The sequence below is a fragment of the Mastigoproctus giganteus genome, chromosome 8 (assembly GCF_048544385.1).
Source record: "Mastigoproctus giganteus isolate SK-2022 chromosome 8, ASM4854438v1, whole genome shotgun sequence".
Lineage (NCBI taxonomy): Eukaryota > Metazoa > Arthropoda > Arachnida > Uropygi > Thelyphonidae > Mastigoproctus > Mastigoproctus giganteus.
Genome location: NC_143582.1, coordinates 107,546,432 through 107,568,757, shown reverse-complemented (window position 1 = coordinate 107,568,757; position 22,326 = coordinate 107,546,432). Strand labels below are relative to the sequence as shown.

At 36.8% G+C, this 22,326-nt stretch overlaps 1 protein-coding gene across 1 annotated transcript in view; it reads left to right on the top strand.

The window, feature by feature from the left end:
• Window positions 1–748: 748 nt before the first annotated feature.
• The window catches only part of LOC150081755 (S-adenosylmethionine synthase-like), a 395,138-nt gene continuing 373,560 nt past the window's right edge, over window positions 749–22,326 (top strand). The window contains 1 exon segment of the mRNA XM_090378855.1: window positions 749–1,042. Within this exon segment, the coding sequence (XP_090234981.1) occupies window positions 940–1,042 (103 nt within the window). The 5' untranslated portion in view covers window positions 749–939.

Sequence of the window (22,326 nt, the reverse complement as noted above, 5' to 3'; positions counted from 1 at the left end):
GAGGCAGCAGCTCGTCGAGCTCCACACAAAGTGTCCTTTATCCTTTGATAAAGGACACTTTGTCCTTTATCATTCCTTTTATCCATCACGATTGAAATTTTACTCCCTACTGAACCACTGACACCTTATCTATGCTATGTTGGCCGATTAACTCCGTACTCTCGTACTTCTCGTGGTCAACGGGTCGCATTCACTTTCCATAAGGGTGGCCATAATTCACTGATCAGTGAGTGCATATATATATATATATATATATATATATCATTGACGAGTTCGAACCCGTCAATGATGTGAGGAACTTTAATGGGCTTTTTTCACTCCGCGGTTGAGTTAGTCGGTCTCAGGCATAGATAGCAAGGTTTTTTTTCCCCCAGAAACTGGGGTTTTTCGTCCAGCAAACAAACAAACAAATCGACCATAGAACACCCGCAATTAACAGACATAAGACCCAGTGCGGCAGATGAATATAATTATTCGGCCGATCTAAATATATATATATATATATATATATTGTACCATCATATCAGTTTTCCTGTATAAAAGTCCACTTTGTTTTTACGAAAATAAATAATTAAAAAAAAAATAAAACTTGTATATAATGTTCTGTATGTTGAATATGAAGAAATTGTTTAGCCTAACAAACAAAGAAACATCCGGTGTCTTGTGGGTGGCAGAATTATTTGATTAGGTTTATATCTCAAAAATAAGTGAGCCATAAATCTCCCAATCCACACAATCGGAGTCAGTCAGTCACCATTAAATTTTTGGAAAATGATCATAATAGTTGAGACAGGGAACCAACAAACAACCAATCAACTTTCCATTTCGGAACACGTGCCTAAGGGAGAAAGAAAAGCACAATAAAAGTGTTAGGAAGAGTATTCCCGGTCTCTTTTCCATTCAATCGGAACAATAAAGTTGTGTTTTTATTTTAGCGGAATGTCAGAAATACAGTTTGTTGGGGTAAACGGCGTAGAAAGTATTGATGATGGCTTGGATACCTTTTTGTTTACATCTGAATCTGTAGGTGAAGGACATCCAGGTAAGGCTGAAGTAAATTCAAGTCACACTCCATGAAATTTATTAATAACTTTTGTTTAGATTTTTGCATGCCTGAGAAATAACACACTACAAAAATAAATAATTAAAACGACAAAAGAGATGAAATCTATTGTTTGGCCTGATAATTTTTGTTATTAATGAACAAAGGACAAAATTTATTTTATAAGCAGCTGGCCGAGTTCATATTGCAGTAGTCATTGATACTGAGCTTTTATTATAGAATTACCCTAAAGGAAATTAAGTGTTTTCTAAAGATCTTCACGTCATGGAATTGCACCACCACCAAAAGTAACCTTTTTTCCAATAATGCGCCTTAAAAACGAAATCAACCAACCTTTTCCCCGAAAAAGTTGATCACAAATAAATGGGTTTTCTGTTAATATGGTTTCATCCTTTAACCAGAATTTTATATCTTTCTGCCACATCGCCCAGAAATTGTACTCTTATTTTAATTCGCATTGCTGTTCACAACCTGCAATCCCTCACAAGACCTACTAAATTGATAGAACACATGGACGATGCCGAAACACGGAAGATTAGTGTATGATATTGCTAGATTTTAACTTATTCAGTTTTAAAATGTAATACAGAAAGAATACTTGCATTGTGAAATGCCAATCACAAAAGAAAAAGGGGTACTGGTAATCATTATAATTCTGTGTGCCATGTTTCAAAACATGCCTCACTTATCTCTAAATGATCATCTGTTATTGTAATGCCTAGAGGAAATTCATTATAACACACATCCTTTTTAATCTTATTTCTAATATGAATATTATAAACATGTTATATTTATTATAACACATTTATTACACAAAAGAATCTTACATATGTTGCCATTGAATGAAATATTTAATGAAATACTTACATTTTGGTGAGTTCATTTATTATTATGCTTCTGCTGGCAGTGAAACCAGAAAGCATATAACCACTATGCTTGCTAAATCCACATTGTTCAATCTTCTGGTCACAGTATTTTTATTAAAATGTGTCAAAAGCAAACTCATAACTTGTGATGTTTATGATCTTGATCCTCCAGTTTGTTTCATGAGTTTATCAGAACTCGTGAAACTTCCGTATACCACATTTCATGATACATTCCAAAAACAAGTTATCATAAACAGTGGTGACATAGCTTTCTGGTTTTAGATTTCCACTGTTGGAAATTTATATTATACAGAGTACAAGATGATTTTCTGTACCCACACATACAATGGTGGTTGCTAAATATGATAATTGTATTGAGAAAGTTTGCTCATTTTTAATTTGTTGTAATTTATTGGTAAAATAAGTGATGGCACTTCTTGTGTCTTCAGACACTTTTTTTTTTTTTTTTTTTTTAATCGTCATAAAATGTCATACAGTGATATCAAAAAACAGTCTCAGTATTTAAGAGTATGAAGACTATGTCCTTTGTGAAAAAGGTATATTTTGTCTGAGTGTAAATTTATGGTAAACAGTCATCTCTTCCATTTGAACTGTTTCATTTTGCATCTTGTCACAGGTGGTTTGTACAGATTATAAAGGCCATACTGTTGTGTAATATGGTCTTATGACAAGCTAAATCTTTCAAACTTTCCAGTGCTGCATCTGTTGACGGTTGATTGTTCCAGCAAATTCTGTGCCTTGACAGATATGAAATGGATTTCAGCCGCTGAATCTTGTAATTCTGATCAGTTTCTGCAAAAGTTACACGTTATAATTTTTACTTTCCTTACTCTGTACTGTTCTTTCCGTATAACATAATTCTATAACTTTCTGCCTTCCATGACCGATCTCCAGAGATGTTCCTTCCATTACTTTTCACTGGTAATATGGAGTTATTTTTACTGTTCAATTTCTTTTAATGACTTAGTTGTGTTATCAATCGTTGTCTTCATTCACATCACTAATATAATTTTATATAATTATAAAAACTGTTTAATTGTAATCTCAATATAAAATTTGCATTACTTGCACTGATTATTCTTATATGTAACACTAATTCAGTACATTACAGTAACTGCCATTTAGAGATAAATGAGAGTAAATTCTGAACTTGGCATGCGCAAAGTTTTAAGTGATTACCGCTTTTCTCTTGTGTGTCAGGCATTCATTTTACAACAAATTTTTTCTGGATTTTCCTATCTTGTTACATGTGAGAGTGGCAAGATTAAAATCTATTGAACGTATGGTGTGCATTAAATATGATGGTGTGTCCTTCGAACATAGTAGTCTGTCAAAGGATGAACTATTGTCTTTTAAATTGCACTTGATAATTTAAAGAAAATTTAAAATCCTGGTGAAAGGAGGAATCTGTGTAGGTATTTTCAGACTTATGCAGCTGATAGGTTAAATAAAACCTGAAGTAAACTTTCTGACATGTTTACTGTATGTTTTACACTTACAGGTTGGTGCAGTTTTTTTTTTTTTTTTTTATGTAAACCCCAAACACGAGAGGTATTAGAACCTATAGTACTTAGTACCGTGCTTGGGTTGGAGGTTGAGAAGACAAAAGAAGATATTTGTTGACATTGGACTTGAACTTCTATAGACTGTAATTTTCAGGAAATACGTATGAAGGAAAGTTGTTCCAGAAAACGGCAGTTGAATGAATAAACAAGGAAGATGAAAAGTTGGTTCTGTGAGTTTGAAGTTGGACAGTAAATGGATGTTGACTGGTGGCGGCACGTGTTCAGACTGTTTTGAAAGAGAGAGTGGGAAATATAGAAGCCAATTCAGAACAACATTGCCTGCCGATAAGCATCTGTAGAAGAGGCATGCAGCAGAAACATTACGTCTATGAGACAGCGAGTGGAAAGACTGTTAGAGATGAATTATTAATTAACCTAACTGCCCTCTTCTGAATGGAATCAAGAAGCCTGAGAGAGGTTTTGGGGGCACCATCCCAGATGCGGGAACAATATTCCATGGCAGGGTGGATTTGCAATTTATACAGAGTGAGCAGATGTTTGGAAGAAAAGTAACGCCGACCGCAAAAGAGAAAACCAAGTTTTTTAGATGCAGAGGAAGCAATATTTGTAATGTGCTTGTGCCAAGAGAGATTAGAAGTCAGGGTAATCCCCAAAAGAGATATCATTTTGCCTAGAAATCGGAGTGTCACTAAAGATAAGCATAGGAGCAGAAGAATCCTTTTTGCGAGATTTAACACAAGACTGAGTTTTAGAAGGGTTGAAATCAACTAAGTTGTCGTTGCCCCACTGGAGAATTACTTGAAGATCGGCATTTAAGGAATTGGTAGCAGATTTTCGAGACGTTGAAGCTGATTGAGCAGGGCAAGGTTTCTCAAAATGGAAAGTAGAATGCAATGTGCTATCATCGGCAAAATAATGGATAGGATTTCCAGTCAATGGAAGAAGGTCATTAATATACAAGAGGAAAAGAGTGGGGAAAAGAACTGAACCTTGGGGGACACCGGCATTAGTGGAGAAGTTAGAAGACAGAGAGCCATTATCATCACCCTCAGTGAGCGATCAGAGAGAAAACTGCATAACCAATTACTAAAAACAGTTGGCAAACCATAAGATGGAAGTTTGTTTAGAAGACCTTTAGGCCAGACACGATTGAAAGCCTTTTGAGATGTCAAGAGCAACTACTTGTGTTTCACCGAACCTTTCCATTGAATTAGTCCATAAATGGGTAACATAAGCCAGAATATCACCAGTGGATGGACACTGATGGAATCCATACTGGCGATCGTTGATCAGACAGAAGGTTACTAGGTAATTTAAGAGTTGGCGGTTAATTGATTTCTCCATTACTTTAGAAAGAGTAGAAGTAATTGCAATGGGACGATAATTGGATGGGAGGGATTTGTCACCATTTTTAGGAACTGGATATGAGCAAATTTCCAAGCAGAAGGAAAAACACCTTTGGAATAAGAAAATGAAAAAAGGCGGCAAAGAATAGGAGTAAATTCAGGAGCACAGGTTTTGAGAACAAGTGGAGAAATACCATAGGGACCTTTCTTAGCATCAAGATTCGTCAAAATCCTTCTGACATTGACAGGAGGCATTGAATGGAGTGTGTTGGGAATGGTGGGAGGTGTTTTACAAGGATCATTAATACATGAGTTGGAAGAAAAAAGGGATGCTAGCAGGTCAGCTTTATCCTTGGCTGAAGTGACAACAGAACCATCTTGTTTGGACAGAGGTGGGAGCAGAGATGGGCAAAAGTTGTGGCCAATAGCTTTGGCAAGAGACCAGAATGCTCAGCTACCATTAGGGCAAGAAGCAAGTTTTCTACTCTTAGCCTGTTCAAACTCTAGTTTGAACTGATTAATAACTACTTTACAATTGTTGCGAGCTTTGGTGTAGGCAGAAAATGAAACTGAAGAATTAGAAACAAGCCAATTATGATATGCAACATTCTTCTTTTGAACAGCCTTAGTACATTTATTGCAAAACCAATGTTTAGTTAAAGGACAAGATTTTAAAGTGGAGCTTGGGATAGAGGATTCCATTCCTACAAGAATAATTTCACTGACACGATCTGAGGAAACGTTGATATCAGAAGTTTTGAAACAGTAATCCGACCAAGGAAAAGAAGAAAAGAAATCTTGCAGGTCATCCAATTTTGGCATTCTTGTAATGCCAAACAACGCAAGGTTGGGAATAGCCATGAGATAAATGCTCCATTGGAGAAGAGACAATCACCAAGTTGTGATCTGAAGTGCCTAAAGGGGACCTCTCACTTCGACCGTGCACTTAGAAGGGTTGTTTGTGAGAAAAAGATCAAGTGTGTTGGCTGTATGATTAGGATTGTCTGGTATTCTTGTAGGTAAATGAACAATCTGTGCAGAGTTGCATTGTGCAGTCATTATTTTCTGTAACGAATAATCTCCAATTTTTCATAACAGCATTTCACATTATAACTAACATTCAAGAAATCCTGTTAATAGTCAGCTGGAAAATTTTCTGAAACTGATTTAACTGACATGAAATTTTTTATTATGTTTTTCCAATTGTGTTTCTTAATAATTGATCTTTTGTGATTAACTTAACATATAAGATAAAATTTGGTTACACCAAGAAATATTTAAGCTTTTCATTCTCACAGAATTTAATTATATCACAATATGAGGTATATCATATTAATAAAAGTATATCAGGTTTAATATCCAACTAAATGACTTGTGATGACTGAAACTAAAGTGAACAAGAAATTGATGAAGATGGACATAAAAAAGACACCTGGGGTGGATGGAAACTATCCAATTATATTAAGGCAGGCAGCGAGGAGGTAAGCAAATGCTTAGCCATTATTATGAGAGCATTCTTGGAATCGGGGGGGGGGGGGATCTCTATGGACTGGAGATGTACAATTCATAAAGGGGATCATCCCATGTGGTCTAGTGGCTAGGATACCTAGCTTTCACCCAGGAGGCCCAGATTCAATTCCTGGCCCAGATGTTGACTGGAACGTGGGTTGGTCAGTTGCACACTAGCAAGACTTTTGTGGATTTATTAGATAAGTTTTCTACAGCAGCATGTTTGAGAGGCAGCCAAAGGGAATAATACTCGTGATCTTATTATCAGCTCTATGGACTGGAGATGTACAATTCATAAAGGGGATCATCCCATGTGGTCTAGTGGCTAGGATACCTAGCTTTCACCCAGGAGGCCCAGATTCAATTCCTGGCCCAGATGTTGACTGGAACGTGGGTTGGTCAGTTGCACACTAGCAAGACTTTTGTGGATTTATTAGATAAGTTTTCTACAGCAGCATGTTTGAGAGGCAGCCAAAGGGAATAATACTCGTGATCTTATTATCAGCAGTGATTATTCAAGCATTAAGAACATGCAGATAAAGGAACCACTAGATGGCAGTGATCACTGTGTACTGTGTGGGATTTACTTAATGATGAAATTACCATCGGGGTAAAGGGAAAGGTTTTTGCTTTCGTAAAGGTGATTATGGTGGTAATAGTAGATGCATGAAATGCAAGCGTATGAGCTTATGTAGTATCAGCCTGGAAAAATAAATAAAAAATAACAATTTCACACATGCGTTCTTTCTAAAAGTTTGTACAGTTCCTCCTTGAATTTATTAAAACTATAAACTTCTACAACGACAGATTGAAGTTTGTTCCAGCAAACTACCTGCTGGCTAAAAGCAAATTTCTGCGTATATGTTCTACAAATGTCTTTCCTCAACTGGAATTTATGCCCCTTCAGGTTCGTAATCTGAGTAAGTGGAAGAATCCCATCAGAATGAGCCTGCTCAACCCATTCAAGGCCTTATATACCTCAACCGGATCACCCTGAATGGGTTGAGCACGCTGAATTCTGATGGGATCCTTCCACTTGTTCAGATTACGAACCTAAGGAGGCATAAATCCAAATTAAGAAAAGACAGATGTAGAATAGATGTGTGGAAATTTGCCTTTTTAGCCAGTGGGTGGTTAATTGCCGGAACAAACTTCCATCTGTTGTTGTGGAAGTTGATAGGTTAAATAAATTTAAGGAGGAACTGTACAGGCATTTGGAGGGAATGGTGTGTGTTTTTTTTTTTTTTTTTTTGGCTGATGCTGCATAAGCTCATAAACTTGCTTTCTTGCATCTCATGCCAGTACTACTACTACCTCTCAGGTGCCTAGTCTCCAGACACTTAATGTGCAAAATTTAAGCCCTTTCTTTGTAAGAGGACCTCTTCATTCCCCCTCACCAATCTTGTTGCCCTTCTCTGTACTTGCTCAAGCAATCCTTCCTAAAGTGAGGCCTCCAGACCTGTATGCAATACTGAAGGCACGGCCTGACCATTGCCTTTTACAAAGGGATCATCACTTCATTTTCCCTACTAGCAAAATTTCTGTATATCATTGACAATACCCCATGATCTGCTGCGGTCTCAGACTGTTTTTAAATTCTATACAATGGGACCAACAACAAATTCTAAATGGGAAGCATTCAAGGAATTAACCTTGGAAGCTTGGACTTTTCATACCAACTAAGAAATAGTGTTCAAGGTTTTAGGACTAAATGGATGTCAGATGAGCTAATGAGACTTGTGATAGAAAAACAGTAAAGACTTCTTTACTTATATAAACTCTAGAAGGAAGAGGATGAATCATATTGGTCCACTTGATATTGATGGTTTGGCTGTTGATGATCCTGCTCACATAGCTGATAAACTGAATGAATATTTTGCATTCACATGAGGAATTCTGTATGGAAGTAGAGGCCAAAAGTTTATCGAACTATAACAGGGAGCTGAATGATTTTGTAATAACTGACAGGAAAATGGAGGAGAAATTGTTGATTCTATAATTATAAGAGCATCCTTGGATTCAGAAGAGGTTTCCATGGACTGGAGAAGTGTAAATGTATACCCAATTCACAAAGGAGGATCAAAAGGTGATGTATGTAATTATTATTAGGCGTATGGCCCAAGGAAGCCTGAAGCTTATATATATATATATGAGAGAGAGAGAGAGAGAGAGTTCTGTTAAACATTTATAAATAACACATTCCAAACCACATGCATAGCTATGCAATACAGTGTACCCTGCTTTACAATATTAATCCGTTCCAGAGACACCATCGTATCATTAAAATATCGTAATGTGAACCCAATAACACATTGTTTTTTGTAATTCGTTTAAAGATCTCGGATGTTAAAATTTTCGCTGTATAACTAAGCTATTTATATCTCTAAATGTCATTTTAAGGTCACGAGCATGGTTTTAGTATTAGTTACCAATTCAAATCATTAAAATGCACTCACTTTCATCGTTATCATATGAAAACGATGAACGTGTAGAACAATAAAAACAATTTGCACTTTCCAGTTTATTGGGCTTTTCTGTTACTGCAAGCAATTATAAACAGGTAGTAAATTCGATCTTGCATTTTGCGAAAATACCGATAGCTGGAATTGTGTGGTTTTTTTTTTTTTTTTTTTTTTTTTGTGTTATTATGGTGAAATGTGTTTCTCCTTTACTGGAATCTTCAATCGTAAAAAAACAAATTTTCAGAATCTTCTCTTCTTTGTTTTTTTTTTTTTTTTAAGCTTCGTAAACTTGTCACTCCACATGAATTGTGTTAGTTACAATTTGTGTGTGCTGCAGTTAAAAATTGCTTATGCATGCAATCTTGAAAATTATAATTAAGAGATTATCTTGGAAACAAATGCTTCTTGAAACATTTCTGAAGAAGACAACTCCTTGTACAACAAATCAACGAGTGCCGAGCCAATAATGAGTGATCAACGAGTGTGCATTTAGTCGATGATGATGAAGAATAAACATTCTTTAATATTTTTAAGTCATAAATAATTTCTCTATTATTATAATTTGCTTGTTTTACAGGCTACATTTGCATTTCTTTCGATAAATCAATCATTTTTTAAACATAACCTAATTAGCTAACTGATTTCATTGTTGAGAACGTAACCCCTATTTTTAACCTTATGTCTATGGGAAATAAATTCCCGCTTTACGAGCGCGTGTTAGGAACGAATTAACTTGTAAAGTCGAGAACTACCTGTAGTTTTATTTAGAGTGCTTTATTGTTTAATAATTTATAACTGTTTTATGTCATATTGTAGTTTATATTGTAAGTTTTTTTTAAGGCGAGTTTATTGTTATAAAAATATAAATACCATATAATAGGGAAGGTCAGCATTTTTACATTCCATCCACTCAACCACACACACACATACACAGTGTGTGTGTGGAGGTAGAATGTATAAGGAATGTATTGTGATCGTGAAATATATTAGCATTAGCATTAGTAGAGGCATATGATGCAAGAAAGCAAGCTTATTCAGCATCAGCCAAAAAAAAAAAAAACACACCACTCCCATTTCACCCCTCCGTTCGTTCGAAATACCTGTCCAGTTGAGCTTTAAATTTGTTTAGGCTATCAACTTCAACAACAAGTGATGGAAGTCGGTTCCACCAACCAACCACCCGCTGGCCAAAGGCAAATTTCCGCATATCTATCCGACATCCGTCCTTCCTCAGTTTGAATTTATGCCCTCTGAGGTGATTATTCTGAGCAAGATGAAGAATCCCATTGGCATTGAGCATGCTCAAACCATTCAAAGCCTTATACACCTCTATCAGATCACCTCGCCGGTGCCTAGTCTCCAGACTCTGTAATTTGCAAAACTTAAGCCTTTCTTCGTAAGAGCAACCCTTTGTTCCATTCACTAATCTTGTTGCCCTTCTCTGTATCCGTTCCAGCAGCTCTACATCCTTCTTGAAATGAGGCCTCCAGACCTGTATACAGTACTCAAGATGTGGCCTAACCATTGCCTTATACAAGGGAATAATCACCTCCTTATCCCTGCTAGAAAAATTCCTGTATATCATTGACAAGACACCATGAGCTACTCTTGCAGCTCGTCTGCACTGCTCAGAGAACTTCATATCTGCCTGCACAATTACCCCCAGGTCCTTTTCACTCTCCACCACTGTCAGTATAGTACCGCAGAGTTGTTACGTTGCTCTGGGGTTACTGTTTCCCATATGTAGTACTTTACATTTGTCAATGTTAAACTTCATTTGCCACCTCTCAGCCCATCTGTTCAACCTTTCCAGATCCTGTTGCAGCAGCATAGCATCAGTAGTGTCCTTAACAACCCTGCCAACCTTTGTATCATCTGCAAACTTGGACATTAAACTTGATATCCCATCATCAATATCATTCATAAACACCGAAAACAACAACGGACCCAACACTGAACCCTGAGGAACTCCACTAATAACATTAGTCCACGTTGAGCAGTGTCCATTGATTACCACTCTCTGTCTTCTGCCACTCAACCATCCCCTTATCCATAGCAGCAATTTGCCTCCAATGCCACACTGCTCCAATTTGTGCAGCAGTCTTCCATGTGCAACAGTATCAAAAGCCTTTCTAAGATCCAAATATATAATATCAAAGTTATTCAATGCATCCAGTTCTTTTGTGACTACATCATAGTATCCAATCAAATTGGTCAGGCAAGACCTGCCCTTAACAAAACCATGCTGCGTCTGAGCTATAACTGAATTCTTGTCTAGATGATCCTGCAGTGCTTCTTTAACCAGTGCCTCCATTAATTTACCTGGAACAGAAGTTAAACTAACAGGTCTATAATTACTTGTGTCAGCCTTTGATCCTCCTTTGTGAATTGGGGTTACATTTGCACATCTCCAGTCTATGGGTACCTCCCCTGAGTCCAAAGAAGCTCTCATAATTATGGCTAGGGGTTTGCTTACTTCCTTTGCTGCCTCCTTTAATATAACTGGATAGATCCCATCCACCCCAGGTGCCTTTTTTATGTTTATCCTCAACAATCTCTCCTCCACTTTCCTCTCAGTTATTACAAAATCATCCAGCTCACTGCCAATGTTTACTTTACCTACATCATTCTCCTTCCTGAATAACTCCTCATGCGTGAATGTAGATGCAAAATACTCGTTTAGATTGTTAGCCACCTGAGCAGGATCCTCAACTGTTGAACCATCAATATCCAGTGGACCAATCTGATTCATCCCTTTCCTTCTTGAGTTTAAATATGTAAAGAACTCTTTTCTGTTTTTCTTTGCATCCTTTGCCAAGGATTTTTCGTGGTCTGCCTTTGCCTGCCTAATCTCCTTTGTGACTTGGTTACAGACCAACTTATATCTATCATAGGCTTCCATGTCACCCATTAATTTGTATGTATCCCATGCATTTTTCTTCTCTGCCACCTGTCTCATTAGTTCATCTGACAACCATTTAGGCCTAAACCTTGAACAATGTTTCTTAGTTGGTATGTAAAGCCTGGTAGCCTCCAAGATTAGTTCCTTGAATGCTTCCCATTTTGAGTTTGCTGTTGGTAACATCATCAGTTGGTCCCACTGTATAGAATTTAAATACTGTCTCAGACCATCATAGTCGCCTTACCTAATATTAATTAAATGTTTTTATATATTTATATCTTTTAATTTGGACCACTATAACTGTAGTGGCCCAAATTTAAAAGATGTTCCATGAAACTTTTGATAACCAGCCAGTCCATGGCAGGCATACTTAGTCCTGTTTCACCTAATGGATGGGATGCATATAAATTATCAAGCAACTCAGAAGCCTATGGCAGATGTAAGCTAGTCTGTAATCAGGTCACAAAGGAGGTTAGGCAGGCGAAGGCAGATTACGAGAAATCCTTGGCAAAAGATGCTAAGAAAAACAGCAAGGATTTCTTTACTTATATAAACTCTAAAAGGAAGGGGATGAAACTGATTGGTCCACTTGACATCGATGGTTCGACTGTTTATGATCCTGCTCAGATAGCAAACAAACTGAATGAGTATTTTGCATCTACATTCACACATGAGGAATTATTAAAGTTTGAAAATGGCAGAAGGTTATCAAATTGTAGCAGGATACTTAATGATTTTGTAATAACTGAGAGCAAAGTGGACGAGAAATTGTTGAAGTTAAACATAAGAAAAGCACCTGGGGTGGATGGGATCTATCCAGTTATATTAAAGGAGGCGGCAAAACAACTAAGCAAACCCATTGCCATAATTATGAGAGCATCCTTGGACTTAGGGGAGTTTCCCACGGACTGGAGATGTGCAAATGTATCCCCAATCCACAAAGGGAGATCGAAGGGTGACACGAGTAATTACAGACTAGTTAGTTTAACTTCTGTTCCGGGTAAAATAATGGAGTCACTGGTTAAAGATGCATTGCAGGATCATCTAGACAAGGCTACAGCAATAATTCAGACACAGCATGGGGTTGTTAAGGGAAAGTCTTGTCTGACAAATTTGATAGGATATTATGATGTGGTTACAAAGGAACTGGATGCAAAAAATAATTTTGATATCATATATTTGGATTTCAGGAAAGCTTTTGACACTGTTGCGCATGAAAGACTATTGTACAAATTGGAGCAGAATGGTATTAAGGGCAAGTCGCTACAATGCATAAAAGGATGGTTAAGTGGGAGAAGACAGAGGGTGGTAATCAATGGGTGCTGCTTTTCGTGGACTAATGTTATTAGTGGAGTCCCACAGGGTTCGGTGTTGGGTCCACTGTTGTTTTGTATATTTATCAATGATATTGATGAAGGTATATCAGGCTTAATGTCGAAGTTTGCAGATGATACAAAGGTTGGCAGGGTTGTTAATGACAGTAATGGCAGTGTGCTACTGCAACAGGATCTAGATAATTTGGGCAGATGGGCTGAGAAGTGGCAACTGAAGTTTAACCTTGATGAATGCAAAGTACTGTATATGGGTAGAAGTAACCCCAGAGAAACGTACCAACTGTGTGGTACTACACTTAAGGTGGTAGAAAATGAAAAAGACCTAGGAGTAATTGTGCAGGCAGATATGAAGTTTTCTGAGCAATGTAGACAGGCTGCCAGGGCAGGTCATGGGGTTTTGTCAATGATATATAGGAATTTTGCTAGCAGGGAAAAGGAGGTGATTATCCCTCTGTATAAGGCAATGGTCAGGCCACGCCTTGGGCGCCTCCGTAGCCAGGTGGGAAGGAGCAGCGGTGCGTAGCACACGCTTCTTGATTAGACCGGGGTTCGAGCCCGTCACCACCAAATACGGAAGATGCGGAAAGGTCAGGAAATGACCACCGCATCTCCCGGAGCAATATGGCCTTAGTTGCTAATGCTCCTAAAAACCAAATAACAAACAAACAGGCCACGCCTTGAGTACTGTGTACAGGTCTAGAGGCCTCATTTTAGGAAGGATGTAGATTTGCTTGAGCGTGTACAGAGAAGGGCAACAAGATTGGTGAGGGGAATGAAGGGATCCTCTTACCAAGAGAGGCCTTAAGTTCTGCAAATTGCAGTGGCTGGAGACTAGGCACCTGCGTGGTGATCTGATTGAGGTGTATAAGGCCTTGAATGGGTTGAGCACGCTGAATTCTGATGGGATCCTTCCACTTGTTTAGATTATGAACCTAAGGGGGCATAAATTCAAATTAAGAAAAGACAGATGTAGAATAGATGTGCGGAAATTTGCCTTTAGCCAGCGGGTTGTTAATTGCTGGAACAAACTTCCATCTGTTGTTGTGGAAGTTGATAGGTTGAATAAATTTAAGGAGGAACTGGACAGGCATTTGGAGGGAATGGTGTGATTTTTTTTTTTTTTTTTTTTTTTGGCTGATGCTGCATAAGCTCATACACATGCTTTCTTGCATCACATGCCACTACTATTATACTACCTATCTTCTATACACAGTATATTTTAAATTTCTCAGAAAATAGTCACTGAGAATAGTTATATCCTGTGGGATCAGAGATCTCTGCCATTGGTTGATGATGTGATGTTGTGTTGGGCAGTTGAATCCTTCATGGGTCCCTCATTTCAATTCCTTTAGGTCATCAACCCTTTCTTCAGATACTCATATATGCTCATCGGAATGCTATGCTGCATTTGTGATTGATCTCGCACTTTTTGTAACGAGCGCGTACAAATACCATTTGGCTGCATCATATCCCACTACAGCTATCTTTGAGAAGAGGCTACATGAGGATATAAATTTAAATTGAAAAAGGATGATTGCAGGATAGATAAGGTTATTATATTAAAGCCATTCTTATACCACATGAAAATTGATAATATAGTTTATTAGCTGTTTGCCTACATTACTATACATTAGGGTGGCGTTTTGGGTATCTTACCGATATCCACTGTTCCCTTAAAGCTGTGCATGTGTGCGGCTGCGCACTGATTTCTATGAAGTTGCACAGGTGCTTTTACTTCCTGTGCACACAGTCAACATACTAGATGGAGGAAGGGGGGATAGCTCATGCCATAAGATTCACTATCGCATGACATGTTCCCATATCTTTTATTTACAAATACATAGTGCATTGCAAATACATATTGCACAGTGAAAAGTGTTGATTTTTATTTACATGAAAAAAATTATTACATTACGAATATATAAAGGACTGTAGCGGTTGTAGTTTATGTTATAAGTTTAAGGCGAGTTTATTGTTATAAAAATAATATAAATACGATATAATAGGGAAGGTCAGCATTTTTACATTCCATCCACTCAACCACACACATACACAGTATGTGTGGGGGTAGAGTGTATAAGGAATGTATTGTGATTGCGAAAATTTTCAGTCTACTTTTTTTTTTACGCATTAATTTTTACTAATTAATACGTAAAAATATGTGGGCCAATGTTGGCGGATCTACTAATCCGGATTTTTTTTTTTTTTATGTATAATCAAAAACGTTTAGTATTACTTAATATTTTGTTGAAGAATGTAAAATATGAAAAATTTTATAAACTATTAAAATAGTTTATAAACTTTTTTATAAACTATTTTAATAATGTGTTAAAAATTTGTGATTTTTCATAATATTTTATGATAACTTCATTTAAAAAATACAGAGAATTAATAAAATTCTAAATTTTTCAGATAAAAAATGTCCAAAAGAAAAGCTGAAGATGTAAATAAAAAAAACTTGCAAAATATTTAAAAAGGATTGGCTTTTAAAGCAAATTGATGCTTAAATTCCATCATCAAACAAAAAGCAAAGCCTAAAACTAGGAGATATTTTTCAATACAATGAAGAAAATAGTGTAGTCCTGTGTACTTTTTGTGCAGAAGCAAAAGTTGCAGGAGAATTTAGTACAGGAAGAAAATGGGAAGAATGGAAACTAGATTATTTAAAACAGCATCTAAGTCAGAAGATACATATAGGCGCAGTTATGTAATCTGAAAAAAGGTGGTTTAAGTATTTTGATGGAAACTGTAGAAGTACGTAACATAAAAAAGGAAAGAAGTGAACGATTGAAATCAAATTTTGATATGGTTAAAGTTTTAATTAATGATGTGATATTAGCCATAAAAATTAATGCATCAATGAACTCTGTACAAGACATCCATGAACACATGGAAAAATTTATAGATATATCTAAAAATTGGAGAAGTGAAAAATTATTCATTTGAATTTGTTGAATGTATAAATTCTGTTCTCATAAAAAATATGAACAAAATAAGAGAATCTACTTTCCATACATTAATTGTAGACGAAAGTACTGATATTTCAGTACAAAAAGCTAATTTTTTATTTTAAATTTCTCATGAAAAATGAAGTATGAAAAGAGGTATGTCCATTTTAGAAAAAATAAAAAATTTTTACGATGTATATAATCATGATGTTCAAAAGATGGTAATGTTCATGTCAGATGGAGCAAGTGTTATGCTTGGAAGGAAAAATGGAGTAGCAGCAATTCTCAAAAAGGAAATATTACATCTATCTGAACAATATTGTGTTGCACACTGAGAAGATTTAGGATTGGATGACGCATGGAAAAATGTATCTATTATGCAAGATATAGAGATGTTGCTTAGAACTGTATACACAATGTTTAGCAGGTCTAGCATAAAAAAGGAAAATTAGAAGAACTAGCCCAGGTTACAGAACACTATGTTGTATCTTTTAGACCATTAAATGAAGTCAGATGGTTATCCAGACATTTTGCAGTTGATACTTTAGTAAAATATTATGAAATATTAATTGAATATTGTAATGAGCAGGTTAATGAATGTTCCTATTAGTAAGCACTGTTTACAAATTTTGACAAATTCACAATATCATGTGGCATTAATTGCGCTCAATGATGTATTAGGCGAGCTTGCATCACTTTCCAAATATCTACAAAAAAGTTGTTTAAACATTATTGATGCACATCAATATGTTAAAGCTAAAATAAACAAATTAAGAAGCCAATATCTTGGAAAAAATATTTTCTGCAGTGAAAATGTGAAAGAAGTATCAAAAATTCAAAGTGATTTGACACTGCAGCTATAATTTGCTTTATCAAACATGTATGTGATCACTTAGATAACAGATTTCCTGATGAATTAAACAATTGGAAAGTATTTGATATTAATGCTGTCACAAATGAAAGCAATAATTTTGACTTTGGGAAACTTAATGTGTATCACAAAAAAAATTCATTTTTTGTGTATCACAAAAAAAATTCACGATTTATTACAAATAACGAAGGTTATGTTATTCCTAAAATATCAGAAGAATATTCGGAATTAAAATTTATAATTGCGAAATAAAGTGAATGGAAATGGATATAAATTAAGAGATTTTGCAACATTTAATAATTTAAAGATAACAAATACATTTTTTAGAAAACGTGATATACATGGTCGGCAAGAGGTACACAATCAATAATAGACTATGTAATAGTGTTGTTTGGTTTTTAGGAGCATTAGCAACTAAGGCACATATTGCTCCGGGGATGTGCAGTGGTCATTCCCTGACCTTTCCACAATCTCCGTATTTGGTGGTCACGGGCTTGAACCCTGGTCTAATCAAGAAGCGTGTACTACGTACTGCTGCTCCTGCCCACCTGGCTACGGAGGCGCCTCTATGTAATAGTAAATGAAAAAACAATGTCGAGATACTAAGGTGTTTAGAGGATGTGATATTAATTCAGATCATTTTTAATGGCTTCAAAAGTAGAGTTATGGGCTAAATGGAAGAAGAGAAAAGCTATTAAACAGAGGAGTTAGATTACAAAGTGTATCTACTTCAAGAAGAAAGTATACAAAATTTATATGAAAAGAGGCTTAAAGACGAAATAAGTAAAACATTGGAGAGAGAGAACAAATAGAAGAAGAATGGAATAATGTATGAAATATTTAAAAGATAGCAAAAGACACACTAGGACAATTCAGGAAAAACTATAAGAAGAGGGGGGTAAAGATATGGAATGAAGAAATAGCTAAAGCAGTACAAGACAAACAAGATAAATATCTTAAATATATACAAAACAGGAGAGTGAAGAAATATATAAACAAGAACGTAATAAAACTAAAGATATAATAAGGAAGGCTAAAGCAGAGTCATGGGATAGGTTTATAAGTACAACATAATGCAATGTTCTTGGAAGACAAAATTTGGCATATAAAATGAACACTTGAATAGCACAGAGAAAGACACTTCAAGAATAAATATAATAAAGGAAGAACAATAGAAAAAACATTATGAAGAATTGTGGAAAGACCCAACATATCAAACAGAAGAGATCCAGTTAGTGACATAGATCCGATAACGAAGAAAGAATTGGAAAAGGCATTGAAAGCTACAAAAAATAGGAAAGCAGTGGGAATGGCTGGTATAAATGCAGAACTGATCAAGTATGGAGGAAGTTTTTTAAAAGATAGGATACTAAATTTATTTAATAAATGTTGGGAACAATATAAAATACCAGAGGAATGGAAGATAGCAAAAATTATTTCAATATTTAAAAAAAGGAAATAGAAATGATACAAAGAATTATAGAGGGATTAGCATAGTTAATACAGTACATACAATGTATAGTAAAATAATAAATAATAGAATTAAAATTATCTCTGATGAAATATTAATAGAAGAACAGGCAGGATTCAGAAAAGGAAGATCATGTACAGATAATATTTGTATTAAAACAAATAATAGAAAAACGAAAAGAGTTTAATTTAGAAACGCATCTAACATTTATAGATTATGAAAAAGCATTTGATCGAGTAAACAGACAAACTATGGGACATAGAGTAATAAAGGATACCCAAAGCATCTTACAAAAATAATACAGAGTTTATATCAAGGAACAAAAATAGCAATAGATACAGGTAATAAATTAACAGAAGAAAGTATAATCACTGTGGTACTACACTGGTAAATAACTACTGGGGTACTACACTGACAGTGGTAGAAAATGAAAGGGACCTGGGGGTGGTTGTGCAGGCAGATATGAAGTTCTCTGAGCAGTGCAGACGTGCTGCAAGAGTAGCTCATGGTGTATTGTCAATGATATATAGGAATTTTTCTAGCAGGGATAAGGAGGTGATTATTCCATTGTATAAGGCAGTAGTCAGGCCACACCTAGAGTACTGTGTACAGGTCTGGAGGCCTCATTTCAAGAAGGATGTAGAGCTGCTGGAACGAGTACAGAGAAGGGCAACAAGATTAGTGAATGGAACAAAGGGGTGCTCTTACGAAGATAAGGCTTAAGTTTTGCAAATTACAGTGTCTGGAGACTAAGCACCGGTGAGGTGATCTGATAGAGGTGTATAAAGCCTTGAATGGTTTGAGCATGCTCAATGCTGATGGGATTCTTCCTCTTGCTCAGAATAATCACCTGAGAGGGCATAAATTCAAATTGAGGAAAGACAGATGTAGGATAGACGTGCGGAGGTTTGCCTTTAGCCAGCGGGTGGTTGGTTGGTGGAACAGACTTCCATCCCTTGTCGTGGAAGTTGATAGCCTAAATAAGTTTAAGGCTCAGCTGGACAGGTATTTTTTTGGCTGATGCTGCATAAGCTTGCTTTCTTGCATCAAATGCCTCTACTAATGCTAATATGGTGGACTGTGAGTTACACATTGAATTTTGAACACTTTTTGTTTGTGGGGTGGGGTTCAGACCTTGTAATGAGAAAGGTTTGGATATTCTAGTTAAATGGACCCAATTGGTTAAGAGACATGTGGCAGAGAAGAAAAATGCATGGGATACATATAAATTAATGGGTGACATGGAAGCCTATGATAGATATAAGTTGGTCTGTAACCAAGTCACAAAGGAGATTAGGCAGGCAAAGGCAGACTACGAAAAATCCTTGGCAAAGGATGCAAAGAAAAACAGAAAAGAGTTCTTTACATACTTGAACTCGAGAAGGAAAGGGATGAATCAGATTGGTCCACTGGATATTGATGGTTCAACAGTTGAGGATCCTGCTCAGGTGGCTAACAATCTAAACGAGTATTTTGCATCTACATTCACGCATGAGGAGTTATTCAGGAAGGAGAATGATGTAGGTAAAGTAAACATTGGCAGTGAGCTGGATGATTTTGTAATAACTGAGAGGAAAGTGGAGGAGAGATTGTTGAGGATAAACATAAAAAAGGCACCTGGGGTGGATGGGATCTATCCAGTTATATTAAAGGAGGCAGCAAAGGAAGTATGCAAACCCCTAGCCATAATTATGAGAGCTTCTTTGGACTCAGGGGAGGTACCCATAGACTGGTGATGTGCAAATGTAACCCCAATTCACAAAGGAGGATCAAAGGCTGACACAAGTAATTATAGACCTGTTAGTTTAACTTCTGTTCCAGGTAAATTAATGGAGGCACTGGTTAAAGAAGCACTGCAGGATCATCTAGACAAGAATTCAGTTATAGCTCAGACGCAGCATGGTTTTGTTAGGGGCAGGTCTTGCCTGACCAATTTGATTGGATACTATGATGTAGTCACAAAAGAACTGGATGCATTGAATAACTTTGATATTATATATTTGGATCTTAGAAAGGCTTTTGATACTGTTGCACTTGGAAGACTGCTGCACAAATTGGAGCAGTGTGGCATTGGAGGCAAATTGCTGCTATGGATAAGGGGATGGTTGAGTGGCAGAAGACAGAGAGTGGTAATCAATGGACACTGCTCAACGTGGACTAATGTTATTAGTGGAGTTCCTCAAGGTTCAGTGTTGGGTCCGTTGTTGTTTTCGGTGTTTATGAATGATATTGATGATGGGATATCAAGTTTAATGTCCAAGTTTGCAGATGATACAAAGGTTGGCAGGGTCGTCAAGGACACTACTGACGCTATGCTGCTGCAACAGGATCTGGAAAGGTTGAACAGATGGGCTGAGAGGTGGCAAATGAAGTTTAACATTGACAAATGTAAAGTACTGCATATGGGAAACAGTAACCCCAGAGCAACGTATCAACTCTGCGGTACCACACTGACAGTGGTGGAGAATGAAAAGGACCTGGGGGTAATTGTGCAGGGAGATATGAAGTTCTCTGAGCAGTGCAGACGAGCTGCAAGAGTAGCTCATGGTGTCTTGTCAATGATATACAGGAATTTTTCTAGCAGGGATAAGGAGGTGATTATTCCCTTGTATAAGGCAATGGTTAGGCCACATCTTGAGTACTGTATACAGGTCTGGAGGCCTCATTTCAAGAAGGATGTAGAGCTGCTGGAATGGGTACAGAGAAGGGCAACAAGATTAGTAAATGGAACAAAGGGTTGCTCTTACGAAGAAAGGCTTAAGTTTTGCAAATTACAGAGTCTGGAGACTAGGCACCGGCGAGGTGATCTGATAGAGGTGTATAAGGCCTTGAATGGTTTGAGCATGCTCAATGCCAATGGGATTCTTCATCTTTCTCAGAATAATCACCTCAGAGGGCATAAATTCAAATTGAGGAAGGACGGATGTCGGATAGATGTGCGGAAATTTGCCTTTGGCCAGCGGGTGGTTGGTTGGTGGAACCGACTTCCATCACTTGTTGTTGAAGTTGATAGCCTAAACAAATTTAAAGCTCAACTGGACAGGTATTTCGAACGAACGGAGGGGTGAAATGGGAGAGGGTTTTTTTTTTTTTTTTTTTTTTGGGCTGATGCTGAATAAGCTTGCTTTCTTGCATCGTATGCCTCTACTAATGCTACTAAACTAGATTTCGAACGAACAGAGGGGTGAAGTGGAAGTGGTTAGTTTTTATTTATTTTTTTTTAATTTTTTTTTTTGGCTGATGCTGCATAAGCTTGCTTTCTTGCATCAAATGCCTCTACTAATGCTAATATGGTGGACTGTGAGTTACACATTGAATTTTGAACACTTTTTGTTTGTGGGGTGGGGTTCAGACCTTGTAATGAGAAAGGTTTGGATATTCTAGTTAAATGGACCCAATTGGTTAAGAACATCTTAACCAATTGGGTCCTTAGTCATGCAGCAGAAACAGAACATCTGTTTCTGCTGCATGACTGTAGAGACTTTGTTAGCGATAAGGCCTCGATTAGTTTGACTGCTCTACTTTGAATGGAATCTAGAAGCCCAAGAGAGGTTTTGGTGACACTGACACTGCCCCAGATGTGGGAACAATATTGCATGGTGTGGCAGATTTGTGATTTTCGCATATAGCACCTGTTTGGAAGAAAATTAATGCCAAGAGTGAAAGAGAAAACATATTTTTTAGGTGCACAGGATGCAACGTTTGTAATGTGCTTATGCCAAGAGAGATCTACTGGAGTAATCCCCAGTAGAGATGTGTGATCTTGTCTAGAAATCAGAGTGTTGTCAAAGATAAGCAGAGGAGCAGATGAATATAAGACAGGGCTGAGTTTAAGACCAATTGAAATTAACTAAGTTACCTTTGCCCCACTGGAGAATAACCTGGAAATCAGCATTTAATGATCTGGTAGTGGAGATGTGCAGAGCATGGTGGGGATGTAAACTGGAAGGGATATAATGCACAGTTATTAGAAAAACTATGGATAGGATTTCTGATTGATGGAATAA